We start from the raw sequence: 16,919 nt of genomic DNA, 5'->3' as shown, positions 1-16,919 counted from the left end.
TGCAGGCCCCAATGCCTAAAAAACAAATGATTAAAATGGCTGAAGATTTAATTACCTTGATCAGGGGTAGCCAACCCCCTGCTGCTAAGAGGCCTAGGCAAGGCACTGACTATGAATCTTCAGATCAGGATTCTATTTCTTCTGATTCTTCTACTGAGCAGGATTTATCTATACCTATTTATGAGGACTCTGATGCAGAAGATTCCATCCCTTCTGCTTCTCCCTCTGAGGATTTCTCTTTTGGAGAAACTTTACATACCTTAAGGGAACATTTCCACTGGGAAAGTCAGGATTTCTCTGAATCTAAAAAGAGACTTAGGGATTTTCTTCTTATTCCTCAGCATAGGCCTTTGGCTATACCTCCTGTTCTAGACATTGTTGATGATGTTTTTTCAGAATCTAGTATGACTCCTGATACTCTGCCTCTGGCTCCTAGTAAGCCAGACAGATACTACAGGGTTCCTGACTCCCACAAATTCCTTTTCAAAAACCCTACTGCTGATCCTGAAACCATTTCACAGGGTCCCAAGGGTGTTAAGGCCTCTACTGCTAAAAATCCTACCCCTTCTGATAGAGACTCCAGAGCGCTGGATAGATGGGGTAAGAAGGTTTACACGTCTGCAACCTTGGCAATCAGGGCTTTAAACTGTCAATTTCATATGCTTAAATATCAACAGCATGTCATGGGTTTACTTAAACAGAAAATAATGTTGATTTCTGACTGTGTGGAAAATAAAGATTTTCAGGATTTATTACATTCAGCTGAACAAGTTGGAAAACATACCTTGAAATGTGGTTTTGATTCCTTGGAGGCCTCTTGCAGGGCTGTTGTAACTGGATCTGTGCTAAGAAGGCATGCTTGGCTCAAAGAGCAAAATCTGGCTGACCATGTTAAAACAAAATTGATGGATGCTCCTTTACAACAGGACCATCTCTTTGGTAATAAGGCTGAAGAAGTTTAAAAAAAGATGGAAGATAAAGCTAAATGTATGCAAACTGTGAAAGATTTCTTTCAAGTGCAGCCTCCAAGATTTAGTAGGAACTGGTCCTTTCCAGTTCCCTCGTCAAATCCAGACATTCCAAAGGCTCCAGGTTTCAGTCACAAGGAAAACTTTTAGAACAAAACAATGGGGTGCCTCCACCTCCAAATCTGGAAGCAACAAGGCACCTCCCTATGGTAAACAGTCTCACTGACTTTCCTCTACAATCACCAAGCACTTATCTTTCAGCCGCCCCTTTGGGGGGAAAACTGGCACTTCATGCACGAAACTGGCAACTGGCAACTTATTACCCAGGACAAATGGGTTTTAAATATAGTATCCCAGGGATACAGATTTCATTTCCATACGTTGCCAATCCCAAGCAGATAGCCAGATCTGCCCCCAAATCAGCCCCTCATGAATATGGGGGCTATTCAGCCAGTATCAGAAGAGGAAAAGGGACAAGGTTTCTATTCAAGACTTTTCCTGATACCCAGAAAAGACAAATCACGGCGTCCAATTTTGGACTTATCCACTCTAAATACATTTCTGGACATTCCAAACTTCAAGATGCTGACTCTTCAGCATTTACTACCTATGCTAGGCAAGGATGCCTGGTTGGTAAGTCTAGACTTAAGAGGCTTACCTGCATATCCCAATCAGGGAATCTTGCAGAAGATACCTCCGTTTCAAAGCAGGCTACTTGCATTACCTGTTCTCTGCACTGCCCTTTGGCTTATCCACTGCGCCCAGGGTCTTCACAAATGCCTGGCTCCAGTAATTGCATTTTGCAGACAAATATTCAAATATGTCTAATTCAGGCAGAAAACAAGGACATTCTAATAAAGCATCTGGCGTATGTAAAAAGGGTTCTAACTTGTCTAGGGCACACCATATTTAGAGCACAACCAAAAGTTGTTTACTGAATTTCCTGTTTGCACTTAATTTTAAATCGTTTTTTTCCTCAAAACTTGCATATTTTCTGTCCTTGACCTAGCACTCTTGTGTGGGGTCATTTACTGCACTGTCATAACTTGATATTACCTGTGAACCTCTGCTATCTCTGAAACAACAAAAACAAAAACAAAAATCTTGCTTTTTTCCCACTTTTCTGAGATTTAAAAAAGTTCAGTTACAGGCTTGCTGTTTCCTGAACTGTTTGTAAGTTTCTGTGAGGCCATTTTTGCTTGGGCTAAAGGAAAGTCTCTCTGTTGATCAGTGGCAGTGAATAACATTGAGCAGCTTCCCTGCCCCCCGTAGGAGTGGTTACTGACTTGAAACTGTAGTTTTATTGGCCAACAGGGGTCCTTTCCAAAACTCCTTCATCTTCCTGTCTTAAAACCTAGTTGCCTCGTGGTTTTGGCGTCTTTTCAGGCTTGTTGGCTGTTGGTGAAGCACCCACCAAGAGGAGAAAACGCTGAGAGAAGAAGGGAGCCACTTTTGAGATTTTAAGTATTTTTTCTCTGTTTATTTGCTAAGTTTTTCTGCATAGCCGCCTAGTTTGAGCATTTTCTGGCTTGTTAAACTTGATTTCTGCATTAGTAGCTGTATTTAGAGCACAACCAAAAGTTGTTTACTGAATTTCCTGTTTGCACTTAATTTTAAATCGTTTTTTCTCAAAACTTGCATATTTTCTGTCCTTGACCTAGCACTCTTGTGTGGGGTCATTTACTGCACTGTTATAACTTGATATTACCTGTGAACCTCTGCTATCTCTGAAAAAACAAACAAAAAAAAATCTTGCTTTTTCCCACTTTTCTGATATTTAAAAAAGTTCAGTTACAGGCTTGCTGTTTCCTGAACTGTTTGTAAGTTTCTGTGAGGCCATTTTTGCTTGGGCTAAAGGAAAGTCTCTCTGTTGATCAGTGGCAGTGAATAACATTGAGCAGCTTCCCTGCCCCCCGTAGGAGTGGTTACTGACTTGAAACTGTAGTTTTATTGGCCAACAGGGGTCATTTCCAAAACTCCTTCATCTTCCTCTCTTAAAACCTAGTTGCCTCGTGGTTTTGGCATCTTTTCAGGCTTGTTGACTGTTGGTGAAGCACCCACCAAGAGGAGAAAACGCTGAGAGAAGAAGTGAGCCACTTTTGAGATTTTAAGTATTTTTTCTCTGTTTATTTGCTAAGTGTTTCTGCATAGCTGCCTAGTTTGAGCATTTTCTGGCTTGTTAAACTTGATTTCTGCATTAGTAGCTGTATTTAGAGCACAACCAAAAGTTGTTTACTGAATTTCCTGTTTGCACTTAATTTTAAATCGTTTTTTTCTCAAAACTTGCATATTTTCTGTCCTTGACCTAGCACTCTTGTGTGGGGTCATTTACTGCACTGTTATAACTTGATATTACCTGTGAACCTCTGCTATCTCTGAAAAAACAAAAAAAAAATCTTGCGTTTTTCCACTTTTCTGAGATTTAAAAAAGTTCAGTTACAGGCTTGCTGTTTCCTGAACTGTTTGTAAGTTTCTGTGAGGCCATTTTTGCTTGGGCTAAAGGAAAGTCTCTCTGTTGATCAGTGGCAGTGAATAACATTGAGCAGCTTCCCTGCCCCCCGTAGGAGTGGTTACTGACTTGAAACACTAGTTTTATTGTCCGTTTTGGGTCTATTCCTGCTTCTTTCCAGCCCCTGCTATCAAGCACGCCTTAACGTGCTTTAGTGCGATTTAGCGCGGAGTTGCCACTAGAGCAGCATCGGGCAGCGCCGGTTTAACAAGGTTAAACTTTTTCTGGCTCCATAAAGTCTGTTCTTCAATTTTTTCCTTAGAACTGCTCTGTTAGGAACCTAAACAGTTTACACCTTCACTAAAAAGCACAGCACTTGTTCCTAATTGCTTTTTTCTTCTCAAAAAGCTCAGCACGTCTTAAAAGCATATCCCTTGTCTTATAAGCATTTTCTTTGCAGGTCAAGCACTCCTATATTATACAAATCCCTCACTTGCAAAACTCCCCAGGAGTGCCCACTTCCCTGCTAAGCCTTCTACTTTTCTGTCTCATACCAACTCATAATTCTTTCTAGCATGTCGAAGGGTCAGATGCTGGCGTCCTCTCCTGCCCAGTTGGTGAATCTGGGAATTCTGAGGCAATGTTACAATTGCCTCATGTACACGGACAACCCTCTCCTCCTCCCACATAACACTAACACTTGCGAGAGATGCAGCTATTTAGCCAAACTGGAGGCTGAGCTCTCTCAACTCAGGACTGGCAAGACCAGGCAGGAGGAGAAGGCAACTACACACACCACAATACAAGTCTCACATAACTCAACCAGACCACTGAATCAAACACATAAACACACTAAGACATACTCGGAGGCTCTGAGTAAAAATTTACCTAAACAGCAAAGGCCTCCAAAGCAGACACCCAAGCAACTGCAAACTCAAGACACCACACAAACAACACATAAAAACAAAATCAGTGTGCAAAGCAGTCACTGCCCTTAAGGCCAAATACAACACCAAACATACTTGTCATAGGTGACTCCATAGTCAGACACACTGACGTCCCACTCACCAGGCTGAACAAGGAGAAGGTCACGGTAAGCTGCCTGTCTGGCACTAGAATCCGCCACATAACACAAGCACTCAGGTCACTCCACGGCAAGTACAAGTATGACACGGTCATTGTCCATGCTGGTGTGAACGACCTGAGACCTACCTCCCTGGACTACATGAAAAGAGACATAGAGGAGGTCTCTGATTATGTAGCCCAGGCAGGTATGACCCTGACCCTGAGCAGTATCCTTCCTTCACCACGAATGATGCCACAATATAGTGACAAGATGATCAGCTTTAACAATTGGCTTAATTTCTGGTGTCATTCAAAGGGGATCCAGTGTCTGTCTGCTTGGGATGACATGCTTGACAAGCCACGCTGCTTCACAAGGGACAGCTTGCACCTGTCACCCCTGGGATTCCGGATATTGGCTAAGGCTCTTGCCGCCCCCATAGTGCCTTTTTTAGGCAAGGCTCAAATTCTAAACCTACCACCCTAGAAAACAAAAACGGGAAGAAACTAAGGGTAATGCTGCTCAATGCCAGAAGTCTAAATCTCAAAATGCACGCACTCGAGGCCCTTCTCAGTATGGAGAACATCGATGTCTGTGCTGTGACTGAAACCTGGTTCAAGGCTCCTGAGAGCACCCCGGCAGTATCAGGTTTTACCGCATATCATGCGTTCCGGCCCCAAAACCCGGACCATACCACAAAAGGAGGGGGTGTATCCATATTCATCAAGGATACCCACACCTCCAGGTTGGTGGCTACGCACGAAGCATCGGAAACTATCCAGGTGCAATTAACCATAGGCAAAACTGCTCTACAATTTGTAGCATGCTACCCTCTCAAACTCAGGAAACCCACACAGCCTTCCTGAAGACACTGGAGGGTATAAATGTATCACCAAACACCATCATATTGGGTGACTTCAACTACCCGAATATAGACTGGGAACATTACTCAAGCCCCAACTTTCTAGCCCAAAGGTTCCTGGAGTTCATAAATTCAAATGCCATGGAACAACTAGTCACCGTCCCCACAAGAGGAGAAAATATACTAGATCTCATCATCACAAACATGGGGACAAAATGCTCCACACCGGAAGTATATTCCTCTTTGGTGAGATCAGATCATAAACTAATCTCACTAGAAATCCACATCCCGCCCCCACCCCAAACAAAAAAAACACAGTGAAGAACTTCTCTAAAGCAAACTTCACACTACTCAAGACAGGTGTGGTATCCTTCAAGGCCCCTGAGCCAATGGAAACCACAACCCAAGCTGCGGAAGCCCTTACAAATGCCTTCTATGAACACCTTCAGGACTGCATGGATCAGGCAATCCCAAATAAAACCAAGACTCTTTCCACCAAGGGCAAACATCCAGTCTGGTGGACCCCAGCCATAAACAAACTTTACAATAAGAGGAGAAAGCTATTACATGATAGAGCAAAATCCCAAAAAGGGAAGGCATCTTTGATCAGTACTAGCAAGAAACTATGATCCCTCATAAAATCATCAAAGGCCAACTTTGAGAAAAAAATTGCCATAGATTCAAAAGACAATCATAAGGCCTTCTTCAGCTATGTCAGAAACCTGGGTGGAAACTCCCAGATATGCTCAGAATTAGTCCAAAATGATACAAAAATCACTGAGCCCACAGACATTGCCAACATACTGGCAGACAGGTTCAGCGCAAACTTCACCCCCCTCTCCCCCCCCAAAAGGAGAGATAAATTGCCAACATACTGGCAGACAGGTTCAGCGCAAACTTCACCCCCCTCTCCCCCCCCAAAAGGAGAGATAACTATCCCAACAGAGTGTAGCCTCCCAGACATCTCAAATGCGCAGGTGAAAGCTGCTCTCTCTAAAGCTAAAAACACAGCATCAATGGGACCGGATGGTGCCCCCGGCTGTGTGCTACATGAACTCAATCAAGAACTAAACCCGCACATAAGGCAGCTGTTTAATCTTAGCCTTACCACAGGATATGTGCCCAAGGAGTGGCGTACGGCAACTGTGGTCCCACTCCACAAAGGTGGTGCCTCTACGGACCCTGGTAATTACCGCCCCATAAGCTTAACAAGCCTGGTCTGCAAAGCTATGGAGAGGATCATAATGGAACTCATAAACAAGGACATAGGGGACTTGCATAGGACCTCAATTTTGTTTTGGAAAAACTCACTCTCCCTCCTTTTGAGCCAGCTGCTACTGCGGACCTAAAAATTCTCTCTTGGAAAACAGCTTTCCTTTTAGCAGTCACTTCAGCTAGAAGGATTTCAGAATTACAGGCTCTTATGGCAGTGGAGCCTTTCATTATTTTTTATCCGGACAGGGTGGCTCTCAGGACCAATCCCTCTTGTATGCCTAAGGTGGTATCCAGTGTGGCTCTTCATCTGCCAACTTTCTATCCCAATCCACAGAACAAGGGTGAGCGGATTCTGCATTCATTGGATGTGCACAGACAACTTAGATTCTACTTAAACAGGACAAAATCTCTTAAGAAAATCTGAACAACTATTGGTGGCATTTGCTGCAGGGGCAGAGGAAAAGGCTATTTCAAAGCAGACTATTTCCAAATGGATAAGCCATTGTATTAGTTTCTGCTATATGCACCATGGTAAATCTATCCCCAAAGGGATCAGATCTTATTCCACCAGGGCTTCATCTACATCTGCAGCCTTTCTCAGAGGGGTTCCTACCAGAGACATTCTATAAGCTGCTACCTGGAGCTCGGTTCATAAGTTCACCAAACATTACCATGTACCTCTCTTCCCTAAATCCAGAGCTGGCTTTGCCACAGCTGTCCTGCAGGACCTTATAACTGCTCGTAATGCTGTATAAATCCATCCTCCCAATCATAGCTTTGGGATTCTACCCAAATGTAATGACTGCAACAGTGAAACACGAAGAACATAGTACAGTTGTATACACTTACCATAAATGTAGATGTTAGATTGTATTCACTGTTGCAGTCCTGGTTACCCACCCTCCAGCCCGCTGTTTTTCTCTTACTATACTTCTTTCTTTTACTATGCTTAAAAGCCTTTTTGGTGTATTTGCTTTTGTTTGGAGGTATATTTTTTGTGTTTTAAATTATATATATATTTTGCTCCCCATTTGGGGGGCACCTGACATCCGGGGCAAGAAAAACTGATGTAATGGCGTCGGCTACATGTTTTGTACCCCTGACGTCATGAAAGAAGGGACAGCAACCGACACAGGACCCAAGACTTTGTTAATCAGGCCGACTGAGTGCAACCTGCTAGCAGATTACCCAAATGTAATGACTGCAACAGTGAATACACTCGAACATCTACATTTATGGTAAGTGTACACAACTGTACTTTCCTACTGCTGGGACTTCTCAGGAGGCTGGCATGACCCAGGGCATCAGCAAGTCCAAACCAACTGTGTGTCCTCTGACCTGGCTTTGAGGGGAGTACCAAAGCTGATCTGTGGGTAGCTTGGGTAATTCCTGAAATTCTTTTCCGAGAAGACATCCTAAGAAGTCTAGTGAAGGCAGATCCCAGGGTCTGTTCTTCATATAGTTCATTGCACATTCATAAGAAAAGGAGATTAAAAAGACAAAACACATCTCCCATGCAGCTATCCCAGCCTCTATGGACCTTCAGCAGGAGTGGTTCAGTTTTCTCTGAAGGGATTTTAAAAGCCTTCATGGCGTTGCAGACTCCGTCAAGTTGCTTCCCCTTCTATTTCTACACTTAAAAGGAAAGGAGAATCCTTTTTTGAAGAAGAAATTTATTAAGAGTCAGGTTTAAATTATACATCCTGTATTCACTCTCCTGAAGGGTATGAGTCTGAAGATGATGGCACTGTCTTCTGATCATAAAACATGATGGAACATTAACTGGAAAGGTAAGCAAATATCTGATTCCCAAAAAAGTTATTATGACCGTGTATATATGGATGTACCAGACTGATCTTCCACCTGCTGTAGAGGCTTTAGAAGTTATCTCTTTGCCTGCTTCTCTGACTCCTGAATCCCAGACACCTGCTGCTAGGAAGCCAGACAGATTTTATAAGGTACAGTGATACTCATGACAACTTTTGGAAAAACCCTACTTTAGACCCTGCAGGTGTTTCTGTGGAACCAGACAATGCTTCTAGATTGCTTCCTTCCATTAATGCCTTACTCATTGAAAGGGATAGTAGGGCAGTGGACAGATGTAGTTTAAAAAAAAAGTTTACACATCTGCCACTTTGTCCTTCCATTTCATGGTCATTCAGACCCATATGACCACATACATACTTTCTATCTTGGATAATATGACTAAATTGACATCTAACATTCCTGATTCTAAGTCCTTGTTAGAGGACATGCTGAGCTCAACCTTCCAAGTAGCAAGATATTATTTTAAATGTGGGTATGACACTGTTAATTCTTTACCTAGAGCAACTGCCACTGGTTCATTTCTTAGAAGATATACCTGACTCAGGCTGCATTCCCTTCCTGATAATGTGAAAAACAAACTGCATGATGTCCCTTTAGACAATAACTTGTTTGATACCCTTCAGCTAAGATTTTCCAGGAAACCGAGGAAAGGGGAAAGATAACAGCTGTATCTTTTCCTCCATCCCTTCTTTTTCTTCTTTATCTACTCATTTTATCAATAAAAAACATCATTGAGGGACAATAAATATCTGCTTCTTGCTTACATAACTATTCTAGCACTGTCTCCTGATATTCTTGATGTTAGTAACAGAATAGTAAGAAATTTATCTAACTGCTGTACAAATATTTATTATTCCTCTCTTGTTTTCCTAGTTCTGTGTTGTCTGTGTCATGTCATTACTCTGGCACCCTAAAAATTGCTTTATTTTCGTCATTTACATTACCTTCCTCTTTGACATGATCCAAATGTTCTGACGTTCTGTACTTTTAATTTGTGCTATTCTTTTTGCTTTGCCACAACTCTTGGTGTGTAATGATTCTGACTTTGTCACTGTTGTCTTTTATATTCCTTTCCATCTTTACCTCAAATAAACCAAAAGATTCCATTTTTTCTTTTATATTTTTTTTTACATCCTGAATCTGTTTACCACTTTCACACAGTTGTTGTATTAGGTCAGTTTTTAATTAGTTGCTCACTTTCCCACACAAAAAAATAACTTGGCAATAATCAAATGACTTGGGGTGGAGGTAATGGTTGGTTTACCCATGGATGGCATGATCAAATTAGCAAGTCTGACTTGTAAAAAAAAAAAAACAGGATTACCTACACATAGGAGTTGAATATTACTATTATTCAATACTATTATTTAAAAAATAAATTGCTTGTCTTTAAATATTGCATCTTGAAGCATCTTGCTCATATAGAGATTTGCTGCAATCTTCGCCAGCTGGGCACAGATTCATAAAACAATGCTTGTGTTGGGACATGTTTATAATAAATGCAGTTTTGTGACTTGTTATTGTTTTCTTTTAGATATCAGGAGTGCATGTACACAGTAATTTACATATACTTTTAACTTTTTGTCATTAACTTTGCAGTAATTTATTAAAAGTTTTTGGCACTTTGCATTTGTTTGTTTTTAATGTGTCTGTAGTGAGTAAAAGTTATCTTCTACCCTGTTGGTATTTTCTTTTCTTTTCTTTTCGCTGATTTATGTTATTTCTGTGGCATAGAGGGATGAAACCCTGACTGTGACCCAAATGACCATGGCTTGAGTAGAGGCCCAGGTAATGGAGGAGCTGACAACAAGGAGACAGGAATGTTGAGGCACATACCTGCTGCCTTCTGCCAGGGGGAGGATGTATGAGTATGCTGCGGGAGTATTCCATATTATCACAGCTCTTGATGTAAAGTGGGATTTGCTAACTGAGCTGGCTACCATCATAAGTATGGGGGTCAGTGAGGTGGTTGTCTTTTTGCAACACCCATTGCATGCTCCGATTGATGGCATCACCCAGCACAGTGCGGCAGGTGGTGTATAAAAACAGAGCAGTCCTGCATTGTACTGTAGTTATGACAGACCCTTATCCTGGACCCAACCTTCTCAATGGAATATCAATACTCAAGCCAGCCTACCTGTGAGCTTTGCCTGGAGAGGGCCATCTTTGTGCAGGTTACACCAGGGCTGGTCATCTAAGCATGGGAAGTGCAAGAGGATGGGAAACTCTTGTGGAACTGGCCACAGGGAGCTTGATAATCAGTGTCGGCTCTGGTGAAGAAAAAAAAAAGATGGCATAAAATCTTAATGAGTGCATTGTCTACTGCATTAGCCACTTCAGCAGTAAGTACTTATGTTTTTAATTTTTTTGGTTACTTTCATCCCAAACTTTAAGTGACAGTATTTTGAACACTTGCACACAGTGAGAAGAAAGTGAGTGGTTATCACACTAGCATCCAAAAACTTGACTGTTGCGTTAGCACTTTTCATTTTTGAGTCCCTTTTTGTCATTTGAAATCAGGCTACATCTGGCTGATTTTCTCGCCTTAAAAAAAAAACACAGAATGGGGCCCTTTTGATGTTTTTATTGTTTCAGGAAAGTTTTATCTTACTCTAATATTGTAATTTTTATAATGTCTTTTAATGGTATTGTTTGCAGGTTCTAGCTGGTGTTAACTTTAGTTCTGTCAAAGATTTCTTTGTTTATGAAAATTGGCATTTCACCTGCTTGATGTGTTAACTATGCAGCTGCAATAGTACAAGACTTTATTAAGCTGCAGTTACTCCTTTTGGATCCCTTCTCACCTGGAAACCATTTCATGTGTTAACTATGTAGCCATAAAATATTAGTACCAGACTTTATTAAGCTGCAGTTACTCATTTTGGATCCCTTCTCGGCTGGAAACCACTTGTGTCAATTAGTTCAAGGAATCTGCTCCTGAGCACAGGTTTCCAGTAGGTCATGACCCAAAGCTAAATGTTATAGTACTGCAAGGATTATGGCTCTTAGCTCTGAACCAAATCTAATTTTATGTGTTTATCCTTTGTTGTTTGGGTTGGTCACTCTAGGCTGGTGGCATATTTTCAGGGAAGACACAAGATGGTATTTAAACTACTACAGGAAGTTTGGCCAGGACATCAGGATTCTTTCTGTATTCTTTTTGATAGGTGCTGTGGGAACATTTACATCTGTTTGAGCTGCCACCAAATCTGTCTTTAGCATATTATTCAGACCTTGCTGCAACTATTGCTGAATTGTTACAAAACTGTAAATAACATTATCTAGGCAAAGTTTCTGTTTATGTCAGCCATAAACTTCTGTATTCACTTACAAACATTATTTTGGTAGGCTATTATGAAGACAACATATTTCATGTAAATGCCTTTGGATTTCCTCCCACTGAGCCATCTTCCACTACCAGGTAAATTAATTCCTCAAGAACTGGCTATTTGAATTTGAGGTTGATATAACAGCAGTTATTTGAAAGTTTCTTATAAAAATGTCATTGTTTTAATAGGTAAAAAATACAGAGGCTATATTCTAGCTGAAAACTGCTATGTGGATGTAATGCAAAAAAAAAATTAAATTCTCTTTTGAAGTAAGAGATTTCTCACATACTGATAATAATAAAAAGATCTGTACTGACATCAGAACTATGTAATGTTCCCGCAGTTAGTAGTCTTATAATTTGTTGATGAGAGCATCTGTGCATGTGTCGATGAATATGTTACCCTGAATTTGGAATGCAGTTGTGTGTGAATTTACCGACCATGAGATTTCAATACAATTTATGAACAGGTCAAGATGTTGAATTGAGATAATTAGCATGCTAAGAACAGCCCAGTCTCAGCATACCATCTTTCTTCGCATGATTCATTCTGGAATCTGGAGGTGAATGTCACTGTGACATTTCTCCACTGGCAGTAATGATGCCAGGTTCATTATATAAAAATGTAGGGGAGTATGGCAACACTAATCCCTCTTGGAGGGTTTTCTGGGCTTGCCAATCCCTTCCAGCATATAAAATATGTGTGCACATTTTGGTATAATGTGACTGTATGAAATGGATATGCGAGAATTGGGTAGATGTGTTAGGGGTTTAGTTTTAACAAGTTTCTTTGGTTAACCCTGGTAATATTATACTCCAGTTGTGGTAATTTTTCAGCGCATACATTGATGAAATATACCACACCTCAGTATTTTGAACACTTGCACACAGTGACAAGAAAGTGTTTCTTTAATTGGATAAGATCTGTTAACCACAATCACATTTTGTCATCATTGAATTAGAGCTTTGGTGGTTTTAATTTGGATAAGTGGTTACTTGGAGTCAACGCAAGTGGGAGTTGTGATCTGGTCCAAAGCCCAATATAATTTTTTAGCTCATCACATTCCCTAATGACTTTTAACTTCCACCAAGAGCGATTAGCACTACATGATAAATACAGTTTCATAATTTATTTTCCAAGATCTCAAATGCTGCAGCTTTCAACAGCAGCACTATAATGGTGCAGATTTCCTCCTCCTTCCTTATTTTTGCTGTAATTTGTAGCTCTTTGCTGTTTCCCTCATTTCCCAAGATCAAAAGTAGGATGGTGGACACATTTAGCATAAATTACTAAGCTGCCTACTACAAACCTTTCATAGGTTCATAGGTAGATACTAGGCTATCTGCCCTAGGGCATTTATAAGCCTAGCCAGAGTGTATTTGGCTTCCACCTCCCTATTAGATTAGCCTACTGTGCCTCTGTAAAGTAGGTCACAGAAGGTACCCTTTAACCTTACCTTTTCTGGCAAAGGTGATAGTTAATTTAATAGTACAGGCCAGGAATCTATTGATTGCTCCACACTGGCCAAGGCAACAATTCAAATTTTCAATTGACTCCAATGGCTAAAGAAGAATCTCTTCTCCCTTAGTATTTCACAGTCCTGATTCAGGCTCAGGGGATGTTTGTAGACACAAACATCAGGGCCTTTAGGTTAGTTGTATGTATCCTGTCCACCTGATACTTCAAGGCTGAGGAGGCCATAAACATTGCAGGAAATAGAAGAGCTTTCCATTTCCCTCTGCAGTTGGCTGTGAGGTAGTAATTTTGAAGAGATTACAGGTATTCTGCTTGTTGTTTGGTAGTCTAGTTTGATTATAGATTATACATTTAGCAGTGTTCATCATAAAGGTCACTACTATAATCATTGTTTTTGGTCTACCCAGCTCCTTGGCATAGAGGGATAAAGCAATGAGTACATTGCAGGTGACCAGAGTTTGAAAAATGGCTTGGGCTCTTGTAGAAGATGGAAGGGGAGGTTCAGATTTGAGTAGTCATTACCTGCTTGCCCATCCTAGGGGGAAGAAAGTGGCTCTGGATTGCCAGATGGGTGACCCTGTAGTGACATTGCTTGGTGTTCCATCCCGTGGAGCCTCAGCCTAGTGAGCCCTCAATGCTGTGTGTAGCCATGCAGGAAGCCAAGAGGAGCTTGGCATGCAGAGGCAGTCTTCCCTTTGGAGGGTTACAGATAGCGAAGTTATGCTTACGTTGTGCAGATTGAGGACACATTTGCTTTGATGACTCCCTTATGTAGCATTTCCTTTGGGGAGGCTATAAACCTAATGTGGGAGTATGCTTTATGGGAGTAAAGGCTCTCTTGAGTCACAGAAAGAATACTTTGTCACTAGGCATTGAGGAGCCAGAACCCTCAACTCTCCTCCACATGTACAAGCATGTGAGGAATACCTTTGAGGGTACCTATGTGAAGTCAGATTCACAGCCACTTCCCCAGCACTGGGACCACTGAAACCAGTAGTCTGTCAAAGGGACAGCTATATTTAAACCAAAAAAAGACTGGTGGTAGTTTAGTGCTCAAAACCACTAATAAACAATAAAGTCAGCACTAAAAGTTGCGAGTCCGAAATGCTCTTTTATTAACATAGAATTACATAAAAAATTGAGTGCTTTCATCAATAAAACCTTGACTTCATCAGAATCAACCAGAAAGCCACAAACCACCTTCTTAAATACTATAAAATAACCAATAGGTTGCATTGTTGACTGTCATGGGGTTAATAGATCAATTAAACAATAAAAATGTTTTAAAAGGAAAAGTTATTTTATAATATAACAGCGACATTTAAAAAATGCAATAACAAGTTGTTAAGAATTCCCAAACCAGTAGGGAAAATGTTATTGTCTAAAACACCTCTTTATATCAACATTTCTCAGTGGGTCGAAGCAATGCCACAGTAAATATTATTTTAAAAATACAAACTGTAATGCATATAAAATTACTAAATAGCTTCTGCTTTTTTCTTTAAAACAGGATAAATGCTCATATAGCCATTTAAACCAGGGGGAAGGTTGGCAGCCAGCCTAAGCTGCCACATAAGTTCTTTTTTACATAAAAAATTCTGCCAATCCCCTCCTCTAACATCTTGCTTTACCCAGTCAAGTATTGCAAATTTGTAACCTGTGTGATTCTCACAAATAACACTGTGTTTATACAGTGCATTAGTTTCTCTTTTATTTTTAATGTCATACAGGTGTTCATACATTCTAGTTTTTAAAGTTCTTTCGGTTTTCCCAATATAGTATGAACTACATGTGTTGCACCTGGCTATGTACACTAGCCTACTGGTGCAACAGTTTCCTCCCCTAGGGTAAATAGTACTTTTCATTAAGTTGTTCAAATACATTACTGATTCTTGTAAAATATAACTACAATATTTACATCTACCACAAGGTCTAGTACCCATAACAACTTTATTTTTATTTTTATTTTTATGTGGAAATTCATTCTGTCCCTTCTCCAGAATTCTCTTAATGTTTAATCCTATTTTGATAGTAAAAAAAGGTTCGTCTCCCACCACTTTAAATATCTCATTGTCTACTTTAAAAATGCTCCAGTTTTTCTGTATTACTTTTTTTATTTGTTGACTTAAGGGGCTATACTGTATTATACAAGTTTGTTCATAATTAATACTGTTCACTTTTCCAATTTCCCCCTCATGTCTTGAAACATTTTTCTTGTTTTTATCCAACCTTTACCAAGAAGGGGTGTATATTTTTTCCCCCACTCGTCTAAAACTTCAATTAAAGTAGCTTCTACCAAACTTGCAGGGTAGCCTCTTTCCAAAAACATGTTCTTGAGAAATGCAAATTCCATTATAACGTCTTGATACAAACACGTCATCCTGGCTACCCTCACAGCTTGTCCCTTTATGATACTTTTCTTCTGAGATAAGGGGTGGTGACTGTTGTAATGCAAATAATTGTTACAAAAAGTTTTTTTTCTATAAATCCTAGATATAAAATTCTCTTGACCTTTAGTAATTTTAATGTCCAAATAACTAATTTCATGAAAGTCATGATGGAATGTAAACTTCAAAAATTCTGTGGTTTGGTTCAAATACTGTATAAATGATGGAATTTCAGCAACGTTTCCTTTCCATAATATAAATGTCATCCAAAAAACAACAGTAAAAGGATATGTTCTCATAAAATTTACTTTTAAATAAATGCTATCTCTCCCATCCCAGTAAAACTAAGTTGGAATAAGTAGGGGCACAAGCCACACCCATCGCTACACCTCTGACCTGTTGGTAAAACTCACCCTCAAAAAAGATGTAGTTGTTGTCCAAAATTACAGCTATATTTAAGGCACTACTCATTTTCTTTGCATTCTATCAGGTTATGGTGACCTATCACATAAAGTTGTTAAACAATCATCATAGCATTAATCTAGATATAGTGGGACAAATTGTAGAATTTATTCTGACACACAGCTTTAATGTTAATGGAAAACATTATGATCTGGCTATGGGCACTGCAGTGAACCCCATAATGACTCCACAATATGAAATCTCTTCATGATTACTCTAGAAGAGGAATTTTTACAACGCTGTACACACAGATCACCCACCCAGTTTTATTTTCTTTTTTTTCCCCTTATTTCTATTTTATTGATGATTAACTCATGTTTTGGATGCACAGCATCCGTTTACTCAAGAAATTCCACAATGGACTCAGCAGAATTGAACTGGAGATGGATGGGATCTTTAGAAAAGGGAAATAACACACTATATAGACTAAATGGAATTTAATGGAATGATGCATGCAGAATAATGTTTAGTGAGAGGAGCCTTGTTTAAGGGAAGGCAGGAATTCAGCATTTTAAATAATAATGAAGTGAATGATTGTTAAAGAAAGCATATGTGTGTGTGTATCTATATATCTAGGTAAATATACATATATATATATATATATATATATATATATATATATATATATATATATATATATATACACACACACACACACACGGGTACACATCTTAAAGTCGAAATATCAAAATCCCGAGGTTCAGAATATCAAATTCAGAACCTCGAGAACTTGGAATCTTGAAATTAAGAAACCCCAACAAAAAAGCAGTCAACACATCACAAAACATGTTTTTGCAGGGGGGCAAGCCCCCCTTCACCCCCTGCTACTTAAATATAGCAACTCTGAGATCGCACTACAGTGAGGAAAAGGGAAATCTCCC

General features: G+C 40.0%; 1 protein-coding gene across 1 annotated transcript in view; it reads left to right on the top strand.

Annotated features, from left to right (window-relative positions):
- POLE2 (DNA polymerase epsilon 2, accessory subunit) overlaps nucleotides 1-16,919 on the top strand; it is a gene marked incomplete in the record, with an annotated part of 1,055,700 nt that overhangs the window by 513,115 nt on the left and 525,666 nt on the right. Inside the window, 1 exon segment of the mRNA XM_044074281.1 lies at nucleotides 11,733-11,805. Coding sequence (XP_043930216.1) covers nucleotides 11,733-11,805 — 73 coding nt within the window.

This window comes from Protopterus annectens, chromosome 6.part0 (assembly GCF_019279795.1).
Source record: "Protopterus annectens isolate FY-2018-M chromosome 6.part0, PAN1.0, whole genome shotgun sequence".
In the NCBI taxonomy this organism is placed as follows: domain Eukaryota; kingdom Metazoa; phylum Chordata; order Ceratodontiformes; family Protopteridae; genus Protopterus; species Protopterus annectens.
This window is presented reverse-complemented; position numbering and strand designations above follow the sequence as displayed.